Below are 26299 nucleotides of genomic sequence, written 5' to 3' on the forward strand. Positions count from 1 at the left end.
CACTTAACCCCCTAAATTCAAAAAGCGCAATTAATGCACATGTTAATGTTATAACGGGAAGTAATAACCATTAGCTTAATGAGAAAAATGATTTCATCGTAGTAATCCTCGGCATGTCAGTGAAAAATAATACCTCCACTATTGGTACACTGTTCCTTTAGTTGCGGTATATTTTTAATTTGTGTTCCTATAGTTGCGGTATCCGTTGTTTTCTTAGGGGATCCTCCACTATAGGAACACTTTACCGCAACTATTGATACAAGTAAGAAAAGTTTTAACAATTTTAGTGATATTCCATCAGTTTTGAAGCAATTTGAACACTCTTTTTAACTATTCCGTGTATCAACAAGTCAATACGTCGATTGGCAGTGTCAAAATCTTTACCTTATCCTTCTAACTCAATATTCATTGCACGTCAACTATATGAAGATGCAGAGGTATCTAAACTAAAACTCTTTTCCATTACCGATGATCGTAAGGACGTGGTCGCCGCCGTTATTAACTTTTAAATGTTGAAATCTCGATTTGTGCACATTGATATTGAAAAGCTAATCCCAAACCCCATTCATTGAATATCTGTGCAACTTCGATTGTTCATGAACTAGCCACTACGCATTGTACGGTCATTTGTGCTCATGCTCATCATCAGCATAAGTTTTGATAGTTCACTGCAACTCGCATGTAGTAAACGCTCATATTCGAAAGTGTTGCGCACTACAAGTACATAAGTTAAGCGCTGCACAGTGGCGGTCCATCATACAAAGGTCGGACAAAACATCAAATATGTCCCAAATCGCTTGATAATGGTAATCTAATAACTATCTTGGAGACCAGATGTCATCCTGTTGGGAATAATTGTCAAATTATAAATTCGATTTTCTAGTGGAATTTGTCCAAATTAAGTTTTTTCATCCAATCGAATAAAAAGGCTAGCATTAAAAAATGAATGGTTGTAATGCAGAAATTTGTGCATAAACCAGAACAAGAGATACAAGTTTAATTTTCTTTTAGTATTTTAGTAAAGTTTTCAACGAATTATGACGCATTATGCAGATTGGAATGATGAAATCGATAAATTTTAATGAAAAATTATAATGGTATTTTCACCTCTAGGGGCAAACAGGGGCAAGAAAAACTATTACACATCTGAAAGTATATACTAATAGCTGCTTCATAGTGAGTGACTCATTTTCCCGAAACACTTCACATAAAACGGAAGACGTATTGAAAATTTACAAAAAAATTGAAGAAAGATTGTAAAAACATTTTTTGCAACAAATAACAATTTAATTCGTTAAAATTTATGTAATTATAGTCAAATCAATGGCTTGAGACTACGCTTCCGAATGAAGCCTATTGAGCTCAAATTGGTTATGATTTTATTGAGATACTGCTGTTTGAAGTTGGCTCGATGAACCATACTTGATGAATTTTAAGCAGTCCAATTTTGCTGACTTTCCCACACTTAAGATGCTGCCAAAATTAGAAAACTAAGCCAATCAATCTCAAATTTTGAGATATTGTCACTCAATAGTATAGAAGTCTATTAAAAATATTAACAAGTGTTTTTGTGAACATGAATTTTTGAGGTTTTGACCGGCCATGCGCCACTGTGCGCTGTTTATTCATACCACCCATTAGGAATTTTTGCTTTCAATTTATGCAGGCAAGATTTTTTCAAATGATTTAATTTATACAAACATCTCTAAAATGTTTCGGATTTTCATATTACTTTAGGGTGAAAATATATCGAAGCCAAACCTTAAATTTTCAATGGAATCAGTATTAAAAAGCGATCATCCGTTTGAGCTGAAAACTTGATCGATTGGTCATCATCGGAAAGTGACTAATCGATCAAATTGTCAGCTCAAACGGAAGTTCAACTCTCCAGATTCGAACTCAAGAAAATTTGAGGTTCGGCTTCGATGCATCTGCACCATAAGAATTATTTCCATTACAAATCTATTAAAAAATGAGAAACAATTTTCACTGAAGTTTTGATTGAACGGCTTACCAAGAGCGCCTCAAGCCTACGCCTCGACTCAAACTATGAGCAAGTGTATTTTATTCATCTGATAAACATTTATGAGAGAAAGAATATTCTTGGGTGCACATAAAGCGATTTTTGTTTGTAAAATTAAAAAAAAATATGTTGGACTTCGCTTATTTACCAATATACCCAATATATAACAGCAAATCTATAATCAGCCTTCCTAAACGCCGCACAGTTGTGAATATGTATTATCAATAATCGGGGAGCGCGCAAATGATCAACGAGCGTGAAAGATTCCCGTTTCACTTTGCCGGTAGTCTACGATGGTTTAGTCTTGCCACTGCTTCGGAACAGTGCACATCATCGTCTGCGAAATCAGCTCGCTCGAGTAAAGTGAACTGATGGTGGGCAGTATCAGTTTGCAATTGTGATTAACTTCTACCAAAGGTAAAACCCGAAAACGTGGTGCTCTTTAGTGGAAAAGTATCAGAGTGATGAAGAAAGTGAAATTGTTTTGTGAGTGAATGTTTCAACAACTAGGTCAAGTCGTGAACACGTTTTGTACCACTAAAATCGAAAAATTAAGTCATTGTGAAGATTGATAAGGGTGAAAATGATAAACCTTATTTCCTAGACCGCCACTGGTGCATAACTTTGCCAAGAAACGGCATCAATCACCGTCATCGCTATCTTGAATTGCCGGTAGTAAAAGTTAAAGAAAACGTGTCCATCTTACCATTCATAAACTGTATTGTTTCGAGCACAAAGTGTACTGTGTCTTCGCATTTTCATCGACAATCAACGATCTGTCCCATATATCGCTGAAAATGGGAACAAGCTTTTATTAAACAAGCAATAAGTGAATTTTCAGCTTAATTTCTGAGCCGGATAAAAAAATCAGTTACACCCAGGGGGCCCATTTCACTATAGCGGTAAACGCAAAGCTATGCAACAAGCTAAGTATCTTAAGTTCGAGTCCTATCGGGCGGAATCTGTTCAGATTGCAAATTTCTCAACTTCCATGGCATATACGATATACAAATGCAAAAATGGTCAACTGACAAAAAAAATCAGTTAATAATTGTGGAAGTGCTAATAGAATACTAAACGAAGAAGCAGTAACTGTTCCTGTTGGGGCGTAACTTCAGAAAGAATCAGAAAAAGAACGTGAACAGCAAGCTGCCATTTGTAACGGTCATTTCAATGTTCTAACAACCTTACCCTCGAGAAGAAAAACATTCACGCATTGATCCCATGTTGCCGGTAATAGTCTGCTCATTCGCTTACGTAGGTAAAAAGTAAAATCCTTATCATAATTCCCCAACAACATCGCTCACGTAACAGCTGATTGTAAAAACAAGGTCCATATATGTTTACGTGCAAATTATGAACAATGATGATAACGGAGCCTGACCCTTGGGTTGATCCTTTTGCAATTGATATTGTTTCGAACGTTTTGAATGGTGATGTTGCAACGGAAGAATGCGATTAGACGGACAAGAAATGTTATATAACTGAAAAAAATATGTTCACTCCGATTGTTGTAAATAACATACGTAAAATATAGAATGTTTTTACATAGGCTTACTTTTACACTAGTATTTTGAAATATTTAAAATTGGAAGACAAATTCCTTCTAAGAGAAGCAAAAGTTATTTTCTCAATAAGTTAAGTGAAAACAAAATTGAACAATTGATTTCTTACACAACAGTTTCACTTCTCTTTCTTTTTCACCATGTTAGTTTGATATTCATTTGATTTGAAGAAATAAATAAAAAGAATTCGATATAAATATTCACTATTCTTTTAAAATTTAAAAAAAAAAACAAATGAAATACGTAGATCATTTTACGTATTTCATTTATTTATAATGTTAAAAGAATAGTAAATATTTATATCAAATTCTTTTTATTTTTATATATATTATTCTTTTTATTTAGTGGCCTTCCTGAGCCGGGTGGTTAGAGTCCGCGGCTATAAAGCAAAGCCATGCTGAAGGTGTCTGGGTTCGATTTCCGGTCGGTCCACGATCTTTTCGTAAAGGAAATTTCCTTGACTTTCCTGGGCATAGAGTATAGTCGTATTTGCCACACGATAAACGAATGCGAAAATGGCAACTTTGGCAAAGAAAGTTTTCAGTTAATAACTGTGGAAGTGCTCATAAGAACACTAAGCTGAGAAGCAGGCTCCGTCCCAGTGAGGACGTAATGCCAAGAAAAAGAAGAACGTAGATCATTTTAATGGTTGGATAATGATTGCATAATTTCAAACTTCATAGTAATATTTAAAACATCATTATTACCTGTAGTCTCTTGAATTCAAGAAAACATGTGCCAGCTCTCCATTATTTATATGTTTGCCCTGTATTGTTATATGTTTGCCCTGTTTTGTTTACTATTTTTAGGATTGGATATAACGTTGTCCCCAAAAAGCTATCAAGTATTTTTTTTAAACCTACTTTAACGATATATGATTACAATGAAGTTTTATGTACTACTCTCAATAGCAGTTTGAAACAGATATTATTTCACCTTTTTTATTCTTTGTTATTAAGTTTTCAGAAAAGTATATTATAATTAAGAAATTATCAGTATCAATATGTTATACAAAAAATATGTTTGAATCATATTTTATGATCTTATGAGATGGAGTCGTCGGATCGAAAGTCATTGCTCACACGGTATGCAGAAACACAAATATTTTATTTGCAAATAGTATCGAACTTGCATGAACCTCCCATCTTTTTTGCGAGCTTGCAACATCTTTCATCGGCAAGCATTTGAAAAAGGTAGTTTTTTGTATTTGTGAATTTAAACGGCTTGGTCTTTTAGTCTTTTGGCATATCTTGAACACCAATGAACTATCGATTATTGATTATTGAAATTCGTTAATTAAACATAGAGCTGTTTCTAGATAGTAGAAATATTAATAAAATTATTCAATTACATACAGCTCTAAATATAAATGACTATACAATTATATAGGGCACTGCACTGTTTAGATTTTGTATGGAAATTTTCACTGGCCTAGTTGCTTACAATTATTTTGAAAGAGTAACAGATTAAGGAAGATTTTTAAGCAGAGCTCTACACGATATGTATACATCCAAAACTAGAGCTTCCTACAAATATTTTCAAATATCGTTACATATTCAGAAAATGTATGATTTCAATACAAAAAATCTACGATATCCTAACAATTATTGTATGTGTAACAATATTATACAATATTTGTAATGTTTTTTATGTAGAATTATGAATTGAAATGTAGCAGCCGCTGGTTGGGTGTATTTTCCAAAACCTCATAGCAAGCGTGTCAGTTACATTCACCTACCTGACACTAAATAAGGTACCGTGGGGCAAGTGGGTAATAGGTTTCGCATAGTTGGGATTCTTCAAATTCTAAAGACCTTAAATTAAAACAACCTTAACCCCTAACCTAATACCCAACCCCGCCTTTAGACGGGGTACACTTTGGAATTTTATGTATTTTTTCGTAGCTCGGATATCGAAATGATTTTATGTTTGGCTTAAACCTTAACTCATAACACGCATATAAGAAAAGTTTTTTGTGACTTTTGAAACTTGTTTGTATTTTTAAAAATTGTTCGAAAAATTGTATTCTTATATGATCTACAAATGCCTCGGGTTCATTTAACGTATAAAATGAAAAATTGTACCTTTTATATTTTTCTACTATCAACTTATCACAGAAGAAGAGCCTGGTGGTATTAAAATAATTTCAATCCTGTGTTTCCATTAATTACACGAAAAACAAAAATATTTCCAGAAAAATATTAAAAATTTAATATATTTTTGAATACTGTTAAAACTTGAATTTTTATAATTGCCAAAAACCAGTAACAAGAAGAGGCTTCAAGAAAAAATGAGAAAGGATAGGGATGTTCAAAAATAAAAATTATAAAAATCAAAAACCAAAGTTCATAGATTTGCGAATAAAAACAAACCATTGCCCAAAACGTGTTTAGAACGATTTTATATAACGAAAAATGATATTTAGATCGAAAATAAAAATTTGGGTATTAGAGGGTTAAATACCCCCATAGGTGGGGCAAGTGAAAAGTTTATCGTTTTGAACAATAAATTGAAAAACTAACAGTTACATTCACGATTTTTATAACCTTTAACATTTGTTAAGGCATCCCAATAAACAATAACATAAGTAACATGTAAACCAAGAAAATTTTATTATTGTCATGTATATGTATGTATGTATATTAATTTTCTTTCGTTTTGCCAAATATTCCGGAGACTTTCCCAGACTGTTTCCTTGCTCTATCACGGCGCATCCCTTGTTGAAAAACTTACGTTAGTCCGTTCATTCGTTCTCAAACCTTTTCATGACATTCAAAGACCACTCCGATGGATTTAATCCTGAGAAAATTGAGAGAATTTCTCATTTATCGCTCTCTGTAACAATCATAATTTGCAACACATTATGAGAGCCTATGTATCGTATACTGCTACAGCTCTGATTATATATTCAGCCATTCCATGAAAAACCGATCTAGTGGGTCTCCGAATTCCGTGAAAATTTGCTATTTTGTTCCTTATCCGAAATAATGATACACGTATTTTTGGATTTTTGATTAGGGTGACCATTTCCAAAATAGAGTGACCAGAAAAATCGCGATTTTGCAAAATTTTTATTTTTAAAAAATTATAACTTTTGAACCGTTTGACCGATTTTCAATCTTTTTGGACGAAATGAAGGCTAAAGATTTTAACTTTTCGGAAAAAAATATAAAATTTCACAAAAATTGTGTTTTTACATGAAAAAACTCAATAGTTTCCGTTTTTTCGTGTTTTGAAGGCCTCGGGATCAAAGGGGCTATTGCTGCTCTCATTTTTTCTTAAAAGTTCAGAAAATTTTACGTAAACTGTCAAATTTTCAGCGATGTAGGTTTTTTAGTTTTTGAGATATATTTTTTTTTTTTTTTGAAAATAAAAAATCAGTCATTTTTAATCGGCACACACTGTAGAACTCAGCGCATTAGATTTGTAATGTTTAAAAAAAATCATAACTTTTGAACAGCTCAACCGATTTCCAATCTTTTTTTATGGAATGAAAGCTTAAGGTCTCAACTTTTCAGAAAAAATAGAAAAAATAGAAAACTTCGAAAAAAAAAAATTTCACATTAAAATATATGAAAATTTTATTCCATACAAAAAGATTGCAAATCGGTTAGGCTGTTCAAAAGTTATAATTTTGTTTAAACATTACAAATCTAATGCGCTGAGACCTACAGTGTGTGCCGATAAAAATGACAATTTTTTTATTTTCAAAAAAAAAATATATCTCAAAAACTAAAAAACATACATCGCTGAAAATTTGACAGTATACGTAAAATTTTCTGAACTTTCAAGAAAAAATGAGAACAGCGATAGCCCCTTTGGTCCCGAGGCCTTCAAAACACGAAAAAACGGAAACTATTGAGTTTTTTCATGTAAAAACACAATTTTTGTGAAATTTTATATTTTTCCCGAAAAGTCAAAATCTTAAGCCTTCATTTCGTCTAAAAAGATTAAAAATCGGTCAAACGGTTCAAAAGTTATAATTTTTTTAAAAATAAAAATTTTGCAAAATCGCGATTTTTCTGGTCACCCTATTTCGGAAATGGTCACCCTAATCAAAAAATCCAAAAATACATGTATCCTTATTTCGGATAAGGAACAAAATAGCAAATTTGCACGGAATTCGGAGACCCACTAGATCGGTTTTTCATGGAATGACTGTATTATTATATAATAACTGCATATTTGTCACATTCGACATTTTTGTCAATTTCGAGTGAATACTGTGGATGATAAACACTTTCGATCAACTTACTAAAATCTGTGAGATTGTTTTAGAAAATTCGAAAACAAAATTCCTGGTAGTTTTGTCACATTGCTAATTGTAACCGCATAGCAGTCACATTGATATTATACCTGAGCCTTGTAATGTGGTAGCAATAAAATTGCTATCAGAATTATTTTCTGGCTATTCACCCATTATGCAATATTAGCTGTACAAATTTTCAGCCTCATATAATCACTTTTTAGTTTTTGGTAGCATTTAGAAATTTCAGTTTTTCCCATACTGCCATAAAAAACACACTTGGTATTTCATTTACTCAATGCCTACTTTTGTCTAATGTTACAAATATGCAGTTAAGGGCAGAGCAGTGCATGATAAAATCCCTCTAAACAAGCTCCAACCTTGGAGGGTAAGGGTGAAGAAGCGAAAAAAAAATGATTTTATCGTCGCTCTCTCCTTGAGGCTCTCGTTCGCTTCTCTCATTTATCAAACTTTTTACAACTTGCGATACACTGCCGAACATAAACCGCTACCGATGGGATGTTTTTCTTCGCTTACTTTGATCGTGCTTTAAAATCAATTGAGAACGAATTCTGCAACAACTGACCACTTCATTTTTTATATAGATACTGCAAACTTTTTTTGGCTACCAAGGTTAACTTTTAGTGAAAAAATATCGGATGTTCATACAAGGTCTATAATATGTGTGTTGCAGCAATCACCTGTTTTATATTTTTATTTTTATTCTCATTGAGTCTACGATGGAGCCTCGTGTTCTATGATAATTTATATAATTCTTCGCAATTGTTCCATAATTGCACTAAATCTTAAAATATACATCAATCACGGGCCTTCCTTAACCGAGTGGTTAGAGTCCACGGCTACAAAGCAAAGCCATGCTGAAGGTGTCTGGGTTCGATTCCCGTTCGGTCCAGGATCTTTTCGTAATGGAAATTTCCTTGACTTCCCTGGGCATAGAGTATCATCGTACCTACCACACGATATACGAATGCGAAAATGGCAAAGAAAGCTCTCAGTTAATAACTGTGGAAGTGCTTATTGAGCACTAAGCTGAGAAGCAGACTCTGTCCCAGTGAGGACGTAACTCCAGGAAGAAGAGGATCAATCACGCATTTCTGCCCAAATTTTCTTAAACAGTTTAAATTTACACGTTTCTATAATTGTACAATCTATATAATTTTAAAAAGGCTAGCATTCGTAGCCGAGCCGTAGCCGTAGCCGAGAGCAGATATAACATTCTTATTACATTTTAAAACGCAACGGCAGTCACTCCGACGAATTGATTGGGATTAGTTTAAATAACAATGATATATAGGTCAATTGTTTAGTTCAGTTTAAAATTACAAAAAAAAAATCGAATTTTATACCAGGTGACCCAATAAAATGTGGGCTATTGTTTTTAAAGTTTGGGAAATACTTAATCTTTATCCTGATTCAGGAGTTGGGAATATATTTGAAGCGTACTTTTTTGTTTCCATTTGAAGGATACCGTTTCGATTCATATTCCGAGCACTTTGTGGGCTTCGTGGCCGTGCGGTTAGTGTTACCAAACATTTAGCCGCATCGAGTCAAGAAGTGTTGATTCGATTCCCACTTCAATCCGGAAAAATTTGCGACGAGTACGTATTTCGACTGTGCCACTAGGCGTTGCATGCTAGTCCGTTGTCAAGTGTGGTGCTTTCTTCAAAGAACAAATCGTTCACTGGCAGCATTACCGTCTCGTTGTCTTTGTCTTTGTCTTTGTTGGGCCTAAATTAAATGATATTGGTGAAAATTTTAGTTTCTCCGCAAAGTCTAGTTGTTAGCTATAGAGTGTGCCGATAAAAATATTTTAACATTTTGATTCAAATACCGAACGAAAAAAACGAGTGTTCGAAATATGAATCTGTTCGGAATTTGGGATAAAACGGTATGTCCTAATTTCCTTGATGTTTAAACTACATCTAAACTGTTTTATTTTGTGGGCTTTGCAAAAAAAATGATGAATTCACTCCAAAAGACTATTCTACTGATTTAAATCTAGAACATTTCAAAGCTAATTATTTCAACTTCAAATTCAATTTCCATCTAATACATCGACTTTATCCTTCGATAAATGTTTTTTTGGTTTGTCTATATTTAATTTATTTAATTTTATGAATAATTTTATATTGTAGCAATACTGGAACACTCAGCCGTGAATAACCATTAGAACTGTTCTGTACATAAGCTTCTAGCTTAAAACGATCTATTTCAAGTTAATAATGGAAAAAAGTTTCTTTCAAATAAGAAGATATTTTAATTAGTACATAGAACAGAGTTTCTATCAAGTGTGACTGAAAGTTACTGATTTTTTACAAAATCCTAGAATGGTCAACAATTCAAAGAACTCAAAGTAAATTTGACCCGAAATTTCCCTAATAACATCCTAATAAATTTCTTATTAAATTACATCTGGTATTAAAAAGTATTTCTTCTATTCCTTTTTTTATTTGTATCTCAAACAGAACAGTGTCTGTTCTTCAGCGTAGCTTTTTGCTCATTGAACAGCTCCACAGTTATAAATGGATCATTGAAGGTTGTTTTAGTCAGTGCTCACTGCATAAAAAAAGGCGCCACTGTTATGGGATTTAACATTGTAACAGCATTGCTGTTCTGTCAAATACACAAGGTTACGGTGGCGCTATCTATGCTTGTCATAGCGACCGTTTTGAATATTTTAATGATCCATTGAGAGCTTCCTTGGTCAACTGTATTCTACCAAGCATTCTATTGTCTATTGTCTGAACTATCAAGCACAATAATAAGAAATTGCGGCATCTAACGAGAATGTTTTTGCTGCTTTAAACTATCATCCGTTAATCATGCTTAATCAACCGTATACATACAGTTATCTCCTACGCTCGAACTTCCCCTACATATTCCATCGCAGTTAACACTCGTTGGGGGCCCCGTGATGTTGCGCCGACTGCATCTCCGCTGTCCCAGGCGACCGACCGGTTGCGTCGCGAGCTGCACTGCGACACGCACTCAACTCTCTCGCACCGCAAATGTTGTGGATCCGTAAATCCTGGTCGTTCATGGGCGAGTGGAACTGGAAGCACATGTTATGAGCACTAGTCAAAGGGTTATGTTCATAGAACACGGTTAACTATTGTGGTTATGCTACCTGATGATGCACTGGTCGGTAGTTTCGGTCTGGTCTGATCAGTCGGGGGGATTCGTGTAAAGAACCTGTTGGTGCATTTGGGTTTACGGGTCTAATTACACATAATATTACCTGCTAGTCGTACAAAGAGCCGTGCGGTATAGTATCAGTGTGATACAACTGGCACCGGGTGTATTGCACGTGGTACATTCGTCACTTAGAATTGGACATTAATTAGTTGTGGTCTGCTAACTTATCTAGCGCCAGTCTCTTTTTACCTTCTGGAAATAGATTCACAACCATGCAACACGAATCTACAAACTAACATGCACTTGTCGTTCTTCTTCCTAAGGAGGCACCAACTTCTCTTGAACCTGTGCTATAGTACTATTCACTCGATTGTTTTTCAGCCTGCTGTTCGCCTAAGCAGGATGGATTCAGAGTTGTCGGATTAGTATCCGAAGTGTGCGAGAGAGGAGCTACGGATGTTGTTTCGTAGGTCTTATAAAATTTATTGATGCCGATATGCCGATAAACAAATTCAAAATATAATTATCACGGTCGATACATTTGTATGTAAAATAACAAACGGCTAAAAAGAAAAACGAAGTTCATATAGAATGATCATGTGTGTGGCTTATCGGGGAGAAATACGCATGATATGGACAAAGAATCCATGACTGTGTAATGATTCCCCAAAAATATAAGCCACCGATCGATAGAACCTGCTTGATCGCCAAACAGTATTAGGGCGCTTGAAACCTCCTTCCTTTTGGCTGTCTTGGTAGTGTCATTCTCAAAACACACCCAAGCCGTTCCCATAGGGGACGTTAGCCACAAGGAAGGACGTTTCAAGTAATACTGTTTAATATGGTATGCCCTCTTCAACATCTAATCCAATTTCTCTCGCCGTTCCCTTACGGTACCTATTTATCTAGTATTCATTGCTTTCTTCTCCATGCTCCCTCTTACTTCGAGCAAAATAGACCGATATGCCGATAAACAAATTCAAAATATAATTATCACGGTCGATACCTTTGGCCCCCATTTCACCACACCTCATGGCCACCCGAATGCTATGCTTCCAGACATCTGGTAATAGATTATAGGGGCTCGGTGGGTGATAGCCTACATGGTTACGGTCAATGCTACTGGGGAAAAACCTACACAACTACTGCAAATAGTACCTGTCATACATTTTACGAACAAACAAAATACAAAATCTTCTTAACACTATCAATAAACAAGCTCAACATTTACAGGGGCTTAAATCATAGAAGAATTGATCAACCTTGTGAAAAAAACTTTACTAAATTTCTTTAAAAATTGCTCTAAAAAGTCAAGTATTCGGAATATGAGTCATGTTCAGAATTCAGGACGTAACGGTAATCACACCAGAGTTTACTCTGGAGTAAAGGGTAAAATTGCCTAAAATTAAGAACTCTCATGCAGTTTCTACTAATCCATTGGACATTTTCTAGAGGAACTCCTTTAAAAAGAATTTGGGTGTAATTTTTAAATATATTTATGTAAAAAATATAATACTTTAACGAATTTCTTGAATAATCTCCAGAATCGTCTTTCTAGGTGCCAATAGTAGAATTCTTTGATGAACATTTCGAATAACCACTAAAATCTAAAAACACTAAAAAATCTTTGAGAATTCATTGAGCTATTTGTAAAAAAAAGTTTGCAAAATTTCTCCTGAAAACAACATTATTTTATCTACAGGGGTTAAGGGGGTAAATTTTAATCAGAATTCAATCATCTCGCGAATGTCTGAATTTTAGTTATTCAAAGAGCTCCTCCTAACACATTTATATTATGAGGATGAGTGCCTAGGACAACGTGTTTGAAAAAAATATCCTAAAGCTAGGTAGGGAGCCGGATCCTATTCTTGGCACTTTTGATTCACTTCGGCAGTGGGGATTTTTGAAAGCCATAGAGGTCATATTTGGCCACAATATGCGCCGTGCTAATGCGCTTCTTATTGCAAAGTTTCAGATTATTCGGTCAAGAAAAACCCCCCATGCCAAAGTGAATCATGGAAGTGCCCAAGTGATTCTGCACTCTATGCTGTTCCGCTCAAGAAAAGTAAATATTTCTGCCCACGAAATGGTCAAGAAATTTCCTACAGTGAGCTCCATTTGAATTGACATTTCTTTTCAACTGCGTACTGCGATCAAAGAAAAATGCTTTTCTTGAGCATTTATTGCAAGAAATTTCCTATGCATCGAGATAGGCGGTTACTTTTCTGTTGAAGTGCATACTTCGCTTAACTTTAATCTAAATAGCAGCTAATTTCAATTTCTTTTCAATTGGCAAAGAAAGGAAGGGCTGCTATAGTAAGCCATGTCATGTCTAGCCAGTCCAACTGCTTTATTTTACTTCTAGCGTGCGATGAAATTTGTCCGGTGTTCACAGCGCAAAAAAAGTTTCAGCACTTATAAGTACCAGTAATTATTTTTAAAAAAGAAAAAAAAAGACAATTTACACCGTCTTCAGCCATAGGCTGCACAGACTGAACATAACTTACATTAGACAACGGACACACGGAACGACCAGTGGACCAATGAAGAATTTTTCGTTTGACGAAAAGTTTTCTCCGACTGGGGCGGGAATCGAACCCACACTTCGTAGCACAATACACCTAAACGACTGACGCCGCTAACCACACGGCTACGAAGCCCACAATTCCCGTATTTTAGCTATTAGAATGCATTGTTTTCACGCCGTAGACCTTGGATCGAATCCCACCACCGAAATAGCCATTCATAACCTCTAGCTTATAATGACGTCTTCCAACAGAAGATAAGTGCAGCCATTGGTCCAGAAACGAACTAGCCATGACATATAACATTCGATAATAAAGAAAACAAAATATGATTACACCGATACACGGTCAAAAACAAATATCATTCGTCCAGTATTAGTTGCAATAAATCATCTCCAACAGAAACAGAACCTAATCACACCATTTCTGTTCTATTTTACAGAATACCTCAACCATTAACGCAGCGAACACCTCATCTACGAAAAACGCCATCGATTGCGAACGAACAGTTTGCATACTACTTAAGCCCAGCTCTAACTATAAATCGACGTCCCAGTTGGTGTACTTCAGCATCACAGTTATCCAAATCTGCTTAAACCAATCGATCATTAGTGTTTTTGTTTTACCTGATCTATATTAAGTTTAGTCTGCTCGATAAGTGATACAACTATAGGAAAAGTTTATATTTTTACAAATTTTACAAACCGCGCACCTCTACTTAGCATAAGGAACAGACACTAATATCGCCATCACCATGTCCATGTGCGGTGCCCAAATTGCCTTAAAAGCCTTCAAAAGGGCTCCCCGTGTCAGAATTTGGTCCATGACCAAGAATGCTTATTCTACAAAGGTAAATGTTCTAGTTAATGTTTCCATTTGGTGATGACTAATCTATATCTCTCATCCCCGATCCAGATAGAGTACAAGCCGATTCGATCCGTGCTGGTTGCGAATCGTGGCGAAATTGCCATCCGTGTCTTCCGAGCATGTAACGAACTGGGCATTCGGTCGGTAGCGGTATACTCGGAGCAGGATAAAATGCACATGCACCGTCAGAAAGCGGATGAATCATACATGGTGGGCAAGGGTCTCGCACCGGTCGAGGCTTACCTAAGCATTCCAGAGATTATAAGAGTTTGTAAGGAGAACGACGTCGACGCGGTGCATCCCGGGTGAGTTTCGATTATTTTTTCGGTCTGCAGTAGGCGAATTCCGGCGCGTATTTTCTTCGAAGAAAAGAAAATTTTCTTGTTGGTGGATTATAGAAGAAAGTTTCTTCTCTTCGAAGAAAATGTGCGCCGGAATTCACCTGCAGATTATATTGTACATGTTCCAACAGGACTAATTTTACAGGATTGTTCGGTAATTTTACAACATGTCCAGCGTACTGAATACTGAATTCGCCGTAGAGTCGGATGAGTTCATGGTAAATTCGCCGTTGCCACACACTTTTCCTCTGCAAACCCCCAAAAATCGCCCAATTCTCACGTCGTTCGTATACTCCAAGTGTATACAGGTCCTCTTCTAGTTTTATCCATGTCCACTTGAAGATCACCGGTTGTATTAGCGTTCTTGTGCATGGTACTTTAAGGAGGGACGACTTCCATTGATAAGCCACCGTATTTCACGTCTAACGTTGTTCTCAGTCGTCAACACGAAACTAAAGTAGACGAGCTCATCCATCACCTCTAATCATCTCCAATCCGGCTTTTGTTGCTTTAAGCTTCAGACAGGTATACCTACAGATCTGCCACCGTTTCAAATCAGTTAAGCAAACAATTTGACTGGATCTTGTGAAAATCGTGTCTCAATTGTTAAATCCGGCTTTCCGTATGAAACCATCTAGTTAGCATAGTGTTGAACAGCATGCACAAAAGTTTACCATTTTAAAAATGCTTGTATTTCGCTGTTACTTCATTCATTCATTCCTTAGACAGTCAGAAATCATCGCGCAGAAGACACCACAACAATTTAAGGTAACTGCAATGGTCGACAAGCGTAACAAATAATGCGTTGGGATACTACATTTTTGGAAGAATACACCGTGAATATTTGATCCATCGTTGAGCGACCATCGATGAAATTAGCTGTATAACATTCCACGAACTCATTTGCTATTGGTGATGAACAATAACACTTTGTATGCGGAATTTGTTCCAGCTTGTCAACCTTTTTGTGTGTACAGCAAATAATTCCTTGTTTCCATTATTTATGTAGCTATTCCGTCTCGCAGATTCCAACCATCAGTCGGTGCAGACTGTCGGTCAACGTTTCTGGGCCCATCTCGGTTAGTTCGGCTCCAAAACCATATAAAACTATCCTTCTAAACCGCCTTCTTATTCGTAAGGAGATGAATGACATCTTTAACTTCCATGAATGTGGAAGCATGTTGCTTTCCATCCTCCGATGTAGTGACAATCTCTGCTCGTGTGTTCTTCATGCCATTCAGGTGTTCGTTGTAGTACTACTTTCATCTTTAGATCATCTCTCGCCTGTTCTTCAAAATGCTTCCTAAAAATTTCAGGTCGCGGCTTGAAGTCTTTTGGGATGCGTTAATCTTCTCGTAGGACCCACGTGTATTTGTGTACATGAAACTGCTCGACTTCTCCACATTCCACTTCTTACAATTGGCGCTTTTTGTCCCGTAATAGGCGGGTTTGCCAATTCTGTTTTTGTTTAAATTGCTCCGTGTCCTATCGCGGGGGAGTGGCCTATTTTGCATAAAATCGTTTCGACTAAGTTTTCCTGCACTCCTCGTCGAACAGATCGTGCCCTGTCCTCTATTCCACATAGCCGACGATGCTCTTAGCTCCTTGATCCGTGATTTTGTGCTTCATTTCTAAACATTTCACTTTTTACAGTTCGCGCTTTTTGTCCCTCAATAGACGGGTTTGCTACTATTATTTCCGTTTCGCTTGCTCCATGAACTGTTGTGTATCTTATTTAGCATTCCGACCAGATTTTCATCGTCACCCATATTTATCAGCTTCTTTCGACGTAGCCGACGATGCTCTTGGCTGCGTCTTGAACAAATGCTTTCACTGTAGTCCAGCAAACTAGTATCCACTCATTAAACACAATTGTTGTTACAGCTACGGTTTCCTTTCCGAGCGATCCGACTTTGCCCAAGCCGTCATCGATGCCGGTCTCCGATTCATCGGTCCGTCTCCGAAGGTCGTGCAGCAGATGGGAGATAAGGTGGCCGCTCGCAAGGCAGCCATCGAAGCCGGTGTTCCCATCGTACCCGGAACTGATGGTCCCGTAACGACCAAGGAAGAGGCTCTCGACTTCTGCAAGAAACACGGACTACCAGTGATCTTCAAGGCTGCTTACGGCGGTGGTGGTCGAGGCATGAGAGTGGTACGGAAAATGGAAGAGGTTGAAGATAACTTCCAGCGAGCCAGTTCGGAAGCTAAAGCAGCCTTCGGTAACGGTGCCATGTTCATCGAAAAGTTCATCGAACGACCACGACATATTGAGGTACAGCTCCTCGGAGACAAGGCTGGCAATGTTGTCCATTTGTACGAACGTGACTGTTCGGTGCAAAGACGTCATCAGAAAGTCGTTGAAATTGCCCCTGCTCCACGGCTACCTCGAGAAGTACGTGACAAAATGACCGAATATGCCGTCAAGCTGGCCAAGCATGTTGGCTACGAAAACGCCGGAACAGTAGAGTTCCTCTGTGATGAATCGGGCAATTTCTACTTCATCGAAGTGAACGCTCGCCTCCAGGTAGAGCACACCGTTACAGAAGAAATTACCGGTATTGATCTCGTACAATCACAAATCCGAGTAGCTGAAGGCATGACGTTGCCAGAGCTTGGATACAATCAAGAAAACATCAAAACTCAGGGCTATGCCATCCAGTGCCGTGTTACGACTGAAGACCCTGCCAATGACTTCCAACCGAGTACGGGTCGTCTGGAAGTATTCAGATCTGGTGAAGGTATGGGCATCCGTCTGGACAGTGCCTCTGCTTACGCTGGTGCCATTATCTCACCATATTACGATTCACTCCTGGTCAAAGTAATTTCACACGCTTCCGATTTGCAATCATCCGCTGCCAAAATGAACCGAGCATTGCGTGAGTTCCGTATTCGCGGTGTCAAAACGAACATCCCGTTCCTGCTGAACGTGCTGGAAAACCAGAAATTCCTGAACGGTGTTCTGGATACGTACTTCATTGACGAGCATCCCCAGCTGTTCCGCTTTGCCAAATCCAAGAACCGTGCCCAGAAACTGCTGAACTACCTTGGAGAAGTGCTGGTTAACGGACCTACCACTCCCCTGGCAACAAAGCTGAAGCCTGCTGAAGTTCAGCCACATGTTCCACAGTTGCCGTTGGGTGAGTACGACATTCAATGTTTGATTGGTGTGAGTTTGTGTTTGCTTCCTGTGTTGGGTAAATAAGTAAGGATTACGACATCTTGTTTGAAACGTTGACGTTGATGTTACTTCCTATCGCACACTAGCCTTGCAATTATGCTTGCTTTATTTTAGTGTAGGATAATTAAGATTAATTTAAAGTTAAATTAATTAAATCCATTGGAGTTCTGCTTGACAAGCCTACAGAAATTGTTTCTGGAACCTCGCTAGAAATTTCACCATAACTTTCACAACTGTTTGGAGTTTAACTGTTAAATGTTCTATCAGGAAATTCCCAAATCATTCCTCTGAAAATTCCCAATTGAATTACTCCAAAAACACATCTTTTTTTCAGAAACTCTAAGTCAATATTTTTTTTTTTTTTTGGATTTTCTCAACGCATTTTTTATAATGTTACCGTTTTAAGCGTTTTGTAATGCTCGGCATTTTGGGTATATTGTCAATCTTAAACTCTATGGGCTTATTTTTCGAGAAATCCTAGAATGAAAGGAATTTCAATTGAATCCTTCGAAATAATTTGGATGGCTTGCAATACCTTAATAAATAAACAGTGAAATCAAGATTTTTTTAGAAAAAGACTGCCTTAGGATGTTCTAGAAATCTGAAGGAATCCTGGAGAAATCTCTTCGAATAAGTAACAAATTTAATCTTGTAAATTGGTTAGACGTTTCAGGATACATGTATATGATTATTGCTGGAGATATCTACTAAGGAAATTTGCAGAATGTTTAAAAAAATCACAAAAATCCTTTAAAAGAATATTTTAAGGAAAGACTGAAGAAATTTTTAATGGATTGTGCGGAGGAATATCTGCAATAAACATTGAAATATTTTTTGGATGAAATTTCGGAAAGTCATTAGAATATGTTTTTGAATAAATAGGTGTAGTCCTCATGATTCCGAGGTGAATTGATGGGGGATAAGTGGATAAAAATCTGTAAACACATGACCTACATCGAAAAAGTAACACTAAAAGAATTGACATTGAATTTTAAATGAGTAATTATCGCTGAAACCGGCCCACTATTTATACTTTGCCTTTCACAATGTTTAAATTTATGCTCATTCGAAAGCTCCTGTCGAGTAAAAAAAGATACTGCATTCGGTTGGTCAAATTTATGGACCCCTCGGTAGTTATAATCAAAACAGTTATTGAGGACTCTAAAGAGATTTTTTTAATTTGTTTCCGATTTTTTTTTATTTGTCCATTATTTCAATTTTGAATTACCCTAAACACCCAAAAAAAACGTACCTAAATCGGGAACCGTCACTGATATTAATTGAAATTATCAGAAAAAATATACCATCAAAATTTAGTTCAAAGTAGGTGTACTTAGTCATTTGTAACCTCAAGGTGGAGTTTTGAAGGAGAAGATCAATAAATAATGGAGTTACGCCCTTTAGGAGTAACTAACTAATTTGTAATATATTAGTAAAGCATTCTTATACCGTTAAGCATGTTCAAATGTTTTCAATGACACATTTAACTTACAAGCCAACTCTCACAATTTGCTGATTTTTCATAAGCTCAAGTGCTTTAAGGCATTACGAAGCCATTCATCATGTAACCAAATTAGTTTTTATACAAAATCATTCAATAGTTTGGTAAAGCAATGAACTCATGGTTCAGATTATTGTACATGCAATTTAAGTTGTATATCGAAGCGCAAGTTGACGTCAGAATATACTTTCGGACTTGGGTTTTCGGTTATGGATAGCAGGTTAAGCAATAAAATTAAATTAACGATGTAGGAAGCAGCGATACAAAATGGAAAAAAATGCAAAGTTTAGAACATCCATTGTTATTCTGATTAATGGAATTTTAAATCGTAGCACTTACAATGTATGTTTTGTCACAGTAGAAGCACTAACCTAAGAATGCTAATGTCACTGCTGTTCGTGTTACCAACATCTAGTTTGCCACGCGCTGAGTACCGGGACTCAAAGTGTCAAAAAAAATTTTAAAAACATAACAAATCATCCTCTACAACATGGCAATGAACAAACAATGAAAATGTATAATTAAAGGTAATTATAAATTTTGTGACAACAGTGCCACTAGCGTTCTACTACTAATAGTTCTATTTTTGTCACCAATGAAAAGTTTGTCTAGAAAAGTACGATTTCCTTTGATTTGTCTTCACTGATTATAACAGCGGGTCAGACCTTACTTAACAGACACAGTTTGCGATAAAACAAATGACAGTTTACAGATAAATCATCAATTTGTGTAGGATTCAAAACCTGTTATGGTACATAGATTAGCAGGTCCAACAATGCCACAGAACAATTTAATTTAAGATTTTTGGGTAACAAAAACTGAAAGTTTAGTCTTTTTAAAATTATACCCCTCTGAATTCCATTATCCCGAATACCATTATACCTGAAGACTATAATTTCGTGTTCCAGTTCATAGAATGGCATTACATCGAATTCCATTGTCACGGGGCAGTGTTATTCAAGGTTGTTATAAATTCGGGACAATATCATTCAGCATAATGATGCGTTCAGGGTGATGACTCTCGGGTTAATGACATTCGGGGAAATGAAATTTGGGATTATGGGGTAGAATCTTTTCAAGAGAGGTTTGATTTGAGTTTTAAGAAAGACATGTAAAATTAAGCTCTGCAAGTATAACGATTTTAATGAATCCAAACAATACCGAATATTTATTATTTTTCATAAACGTATTTCGAGTATTGAGGCTTACTCTTCACGATATGGCTTGGGAATGGGTTTATTAATTCATAATTTTTTTTCACTAATGTATTAATCTAGGACTCTTACGTATTTGTGAGATCAAAAAGACTGGGAAAGCCACAGGTAAAATTATAGATTTGTGAAAAATCTAAATGTTGTAATGTATGCTACAAATGATCACAAAAGTTTTGATTGTGGTCTAGAGTTCCATAATTTGGTCAATAGTGCATTACTCAGCAATGGGACGATATTCAAAACTGAAGAGGCAATAGATGGTTCTTTTTCAGTGGTAGTAAAAACGAAATCCTGTAGCACAGAAGCACCACGGTAGATGAACTAAACACAAAAAGTTATGTATTCTCATCACGCTTGATTTCTTATCAATACTTTTTTGATCCAGTTTCCTAATTGCTAGTAATTTACGTTTTTCATTATTTTCCATACGTTTTGACAGCTCTTGACTACCATTCTTCCATGCGCTTGTGTTAAAAGTTTGAGAAATTTGATAATCCAGCGTAGCGCGATCAGTGAGTGAAATACAAACACCAGTGTCACCGCGCGGCGTCCAGTGAGAGAAATTGAATGTTCGAAAGGTTTTTGTCTGTACTTTTTGCTGCTGGCGCCAACTGTTAGCGTTTAAGAACGAAATAAACAGTCGTTTCCCTATTGAGGTTTAAGTTCTGGGGCAATACAAAGCCAGAACAGCCGAGGGGCAGCTAGTTGGGTTATAACTATATTTTATGACTAATAATAACATCCCAAAATTGGCTCCGTAATGCATCATATCACTTGAGCCTATGAATAATCAGTAAATTGTGAAAGACTTTTACGGCATGTGAGTGCCATTTGTCATTGACAACATTTAAACATGCTTACTGGTATTAGAATGCCTAATTAATATATTTAAAATTAGTGTTATGGATAAAAATCTCTGTATATTCTTGACTTTAATGAAATGAACTATTGAAAATTTTATATCCTGCAAATAAAGAGTAAAATAATATGTTAAGTTATATAATATGTTACAGTTCGGGAAGTCTCTCTCTTCTGCGCCTACGGCAACCAGTATATATAGCATAGATATCCAGTAGGTACGAACAAGTAAGATGTAACAGAACGGCAAGGTAGTGTAAAGAGCTTCCTTAAGATAGGTAGATACAACAGAAAAAAAAGCTACACTTCAAAAAAGGCGTAAGCCAAAATTTAAACGACCATCTCATTCAAAACTCCTCCCAGGTGTTACAAATGACTAAAAACACCTACTTTGGACCTAATTTTTGATATTTTTTCTTCTGATAATCACGGCCAATAAAAATCCGTTTAAATATCTCAGATTTTCTTTAAATTTGTGGACTTATACAATCAAATGGGCGTAACTTCAAAACAAGCCCTTTTTAAATTTTGCCCAGACATGCAGCCTAACTATAGAAAACTACTGGTGAGCACAGATATGATGGAGATTTTTTTCTGATAATAACGGTCAGGGGAGCACCGTGCCTTGACCATATCGAGAATTAAATATGGATATCAATCTGTGATAGGTCATAAACAGATATACGCTTCCAATTCCGTAAGTACCACGTAGCCACGTCGGAAAACCTAGTTATATTGGTTTAATCTGCTAATCTGCTTATTTTGTAGGATTGATTTAGTATGAAAAATTTAATCAATTACGAAACCTCAAAAAGTGATTTAAAATATATGTATCTTACTCTACTTTTTTGGTAAAGAACTAAACAAATAGACTGAAATTAACAAAATTTCGCCTATATCTGAAAATGCAATATAAAAAATTACATAGATCCATTACGTTTCAAACAATAAAATTTTGTTCACTTTTTTGATGTGGTTAGATTTATAAGTTAAAATTCATGCAACCCCCGAATGAGTCACAAATCCAGGAAAATTGAAACGCATGAAAGGTCATAATTGCAGCTAGGAGGAAATTCACGATACAAAACAATTCATAAGTTCGTCTAATTGGTTTGACTTGCTAGCATGGGACTATTGGGAGTATGATAAATTGGTGTGGTTATCTTAAGAACCAGGAGCTATAGTCACAATTTCACTTCGACTATGGAAAGCTGCCAGGATATGAATCAATTCTCATTCCATCAATTCGATAGTGTGGTGCGTGCGTTTGGTTTGTTTGGTACTGCTTGCTGTTACGTGTTATTTAATAACTAATCTTTTGTGTTATGCAACTATGTATGAATGCATTTTTTCGCAGATTTGTCACCAGAAGCACTGGCAGCAGAGGAAAAGGGCAAAAAAGGTACAGCATGGATTGCTACTGTATGAGGAAGTATTAGAGTATTAAGTCGCACAATCTCTTCAAGATAACTGCTTTAAAATCCTACGTTCAAATCTGATTAAGCTTTCATATCCCATCTTAATTCAAATTGATTAACATTTGATAAACTCTGTAATGCGTAACTAACTTCCATCCACCGTGAGGATCGTTCAAGCTTGGTTTAAAGTCACAACCGTATATTCCACAGTAACTGAACCACCAAGAGGATTCAAGGATATCTTGCGAGAACAAGGACCGGAAGGATTTGCCAAGGCAGTTCGAGCTCAGAAAAATCTTCTGCTGATGGATACCACTTTTCGCGATGCCCATCAGTCGCTTTTGGCTACCCGTGTCCGAACGCATGACTTGCTGAAGATTTCTCCATATGTATCGCACAAGTTCAACAACCTCTACTCGCTGGAGAATTGGGGCGGTGCTACCTTCGACGTTGCCCTACGTTTCTTGCATGAGTGTCCGTGGGAGCGTCTGGAAGATATGCGCAAGCAAATTCCAAACATTCCATTCCAAATGTTACTCCGAGGTGCCAATGCTGTTGGTTATACCAACTATCCAGACAACGTCGTCCACAAGTTCTGCGAGCTCTCGGTATTGTTTCATTTCTACTAGGTATTCTGATGCATAGATTGATCAATTCCGCTCTTCATAGGTTCAATGCGGCATGGACATTTTCCGAGTGTTCGATTCTTTGAACTACCTGCCCAACCTGATTCTGGGAATGGAAGCAGCTGGTAATGCCGGAGGTGTTGTTGAAGCCGCAATCTCTTACACGGGAGACGTCAGTGATCCAACCAAGAAGAAGTATGACCTCAAATACTACACCAATCTTGCCGACGAATTGGTCAAAGCTGGCACACACATTCTTTGCATCAAAGATATGGCTGGATTACTTAAACCTCAAGCTGCCAAGTAAGTTTCTCTTGATAATTTTGTCGTTTCATCGGATACATAATTCAAAATTCCTTACATCTAGGCTGCTCATCGCTGCCATCCGTGAAAAGCACCCAGACGTTCCAATTCACATTCATACTCACGACACATCTGGAGCAGGTGTTGCATCTATGCTGGCTTGCGCTGAAGCCGGAGCTGATGTTGTGGACGTTGCTGTGGATTCGATGTCCGGAATGACATCTCAACCCAGTATGGGCGCTGTTGTTGCCTCACTGCAGGGAACTCCACTGGATACCGGCCTGAATCTGCGTGACATCAGTGAATATTCTGCTTATTGGGAGCAGACCAGAACCTTGTACGCTCCATTTGAGTGTACGACAACCATGAAGTCAGGAAACGCCGATGTGTACCTCAATGAAATCCCCGGAGGCCAGTACACCAATCTTCAGTTCCAAGCCTACTCTCTGGGATTGGGCGACTTCTTCGAGGATGTCAAGAAGGCCTATCGCGAAGCTAACCTGCTACTGGGTGACATTATTAAGGTTACTCCGTCTTCCAAGGTTGTTGGTGATTTGGCTCAGTTCATGGTACAAAACCATCTTACGGCTGACCAGGTTATGGAACGGGCCGAAGAACTCTCCTTCCCCAAGTCCGTGATCGAATTCCTGCAAGGCGCTATTGGAACTCCTCATGGTGGATTTCCTGAACCATTCCGTTCCCGAGTACTTAAAGATATGCCTCGTATTGAGGGACGCCCTGGTGCTTCGTTGAATCCATTGGATTTCGACAAACTTAAAAAAGACCTCCAAGAATCTCACCCCGATGTCTCAGACCGCGATGTCATGTCTGCTGCTCTGTACCCTCAAGTAACTAACGATTACCTCAACTTCAGAGACTCCTTCGGACCAGTAGATAAGCTGGATACCCGCGTATTCCTGACTGGGCCTAAGGTGGGCGAAGAGTTTGAAGTCACTATTGAAAAGGGCAAGACGCTTGGCTTCAAAACTCTTGCTATGGCAGAAGATTTAACATCGAACGGCGAACGAGAAGTCTTCTTTGAACTAAATGGTCAACTGCGGTCGGTCATGGTTCGCGATAAGGAAGCCGTCAAGGTAAACAACATATGAGATTAAATTAAACTAGAGACAACACTTATCTATTCCTCATCATTCTACAGGAACTCCATATTCATCCAAAGGCCACCAAGGGAAACAAGGATCAAGTTGGTGCCCCGATGCCTGGTTCCGTCATCGGTGCGTAATTTCCCCCAAAAAGTTCTGTTAGGGTTCATTCATATATTTCATAACGCTGAAAATGACAATTTTTGACACCCACCCACCCCCATGTAACGCTTTTTTATATGAATATTCTTCAACTTTTGTATGAGCCGTAACACCAGTACGACACCCACCCACCCCTTCCAGCGTTATGAAATTTGTGAATAAGCCCTTACACATATGGTACTAATTACAATGTTCCCTCTTTCCAGAAATCAAAGTAAAAGTAGGAGATCGCGTCGAGAAGGGTCAGCCGTTGGTGGTGCTATCGGCGATGAAGATGGAAATGGTTGTTCAATCACCACGGGCTGGTGTCGTGAAATCGCTCGATATCTCCTCCGGCATGAAACTGGAAGGCGAAGACTTGATCCTCACGTTGGAATAGATTCTGCGATCTTTTGGATGATTTGGACAGCAAATGAACAATTTACAAAAGACGTGCGGCTGCTAAGTTATTTGATGTGCGGTATTGAAACATTGAACAGGTCTTCGTTGAACATTTAGTGGTTTAATTTCAAGGGGGAATGTACATTTGGGTCGTTTTGTCGAGTAATGTTAACGTGTTCTTCTGTAAGAAGCTTTTTTGTTATAAATAGAGATACTACGCTTATTTTTGATTCATGTTTTGAGTTGAAAATACAGGTAAATACTCAAAATCATACCGAAATGTGTTTTAATATTTAATGATCCCCTTTTCATACTGCATCTGTAAGTTTTCAGATACCGTCGTTGTAGGGGTTCATTCAAATATTACGTAACGCAAAATTTGCTTATTTTAGACCCCCTCCCTCCCCCACGTAACAGCTTTTGTATGGAAAATTTATTTTTTTTGTATGGACCGTAACACTATGTAAGACCCCCTCCCTCCCCCTATTGTGTTACGTAATATTTGAACGATCCCTAGGTGAGAATGGGTCAAAAAAGGATAAGTACGAATTATTTATTGAATAGCTATCGCAATTAAACTCCAATAAACTTCAAATTTGGTGTGTATGTACTTTGATGGTACATTAACAACTGTCCAAAAAAAATCACAGAAAAATATTGATTGACTACGGCACTACAAGTGAATGAAAAATTACCCAATAGGCCTTTTCATTTGACAGGTCCGTCTATAGAGCGCTGCATATGACGAGCCTAACCTCACTTATTTGACAGCTGCTGGTCCTGTTGTTTACGTTTCGGACTTAGTCGTTTTTTACATCATTTTTTCATCTTC

At 37.2% G+C, this 26299-nt stretch overlaps 1 protein-coding gene across 4 annotated transcripts in view; it reads left to right on the forward strand.

The window, feature by feature from the left end:
* Window positions 1-25741, forward strand: part of LOC5572254 (pyruvate carboxylase, mitochondrial) — a 69087-nt gene extending 43346 nt beyond the window's left edge. Inside the window, exons 1-10 of one of the 4 annotated variants that reach the window (XM_021851812.1) lie at window positions 2299-2440; window positions 13958-14365; window positions 14431-14687; window positions 16608-17860; window positions 22832-22876; window positions 23103-23500; window positions 23562-23821; window positions 23886-24915; window positions 24981-25056; window positions 25293-25741. In XM_021851812.1, coding sequence (XP_021707504.1) covers window positions 14270-14365; window positions 14431-14687; window positions 16608-17860; window positions 22832-22876; window positions 23103-23500; window positions 23562-23821; window positions 23886-24915; window positions 24981-25056; window positions 25293-25465 — 3588 coding nt within the window. In that variant the 5' untranslated portion in view covers window positions 2299-2440; window positions 13958-14269 and the 3' untranslated portion in view covers window positions 25466-25741. Of the gene's footprint in view, window positions 1-2298; window positions 2441-13957; window positions 14366-14430; window positions 14688-16607; window positions 17861-22831; window positions 22877-23081; window positions 23501-23561; window positions 23822-23885; window positions 24916-24980; window positions 25057-25292 lie in introns of those variants that run through there. The other 3 variants (XM_021851811.1, XM_021851813.1, XM_001653891.2) reach the window with 3 other exon arrangements.
* Window positions 25742-26299: the final 558 nt, after the last annotated feature.

This window comes from Aedes aegypti, chromosome 3 (genome assembly GCF_002204515.2).
Source record: "Aedes aegypti strain LVP_AGWG chromosome 3, AaegL5.0 Primary Assembly, whole genome shotgun sequence".
Lineage (NCBI taxonomy): Eukaryota > Metazoa > Arthropoda > Insecta > Diptera > Culicidae > Aedes > Aedes aegypti.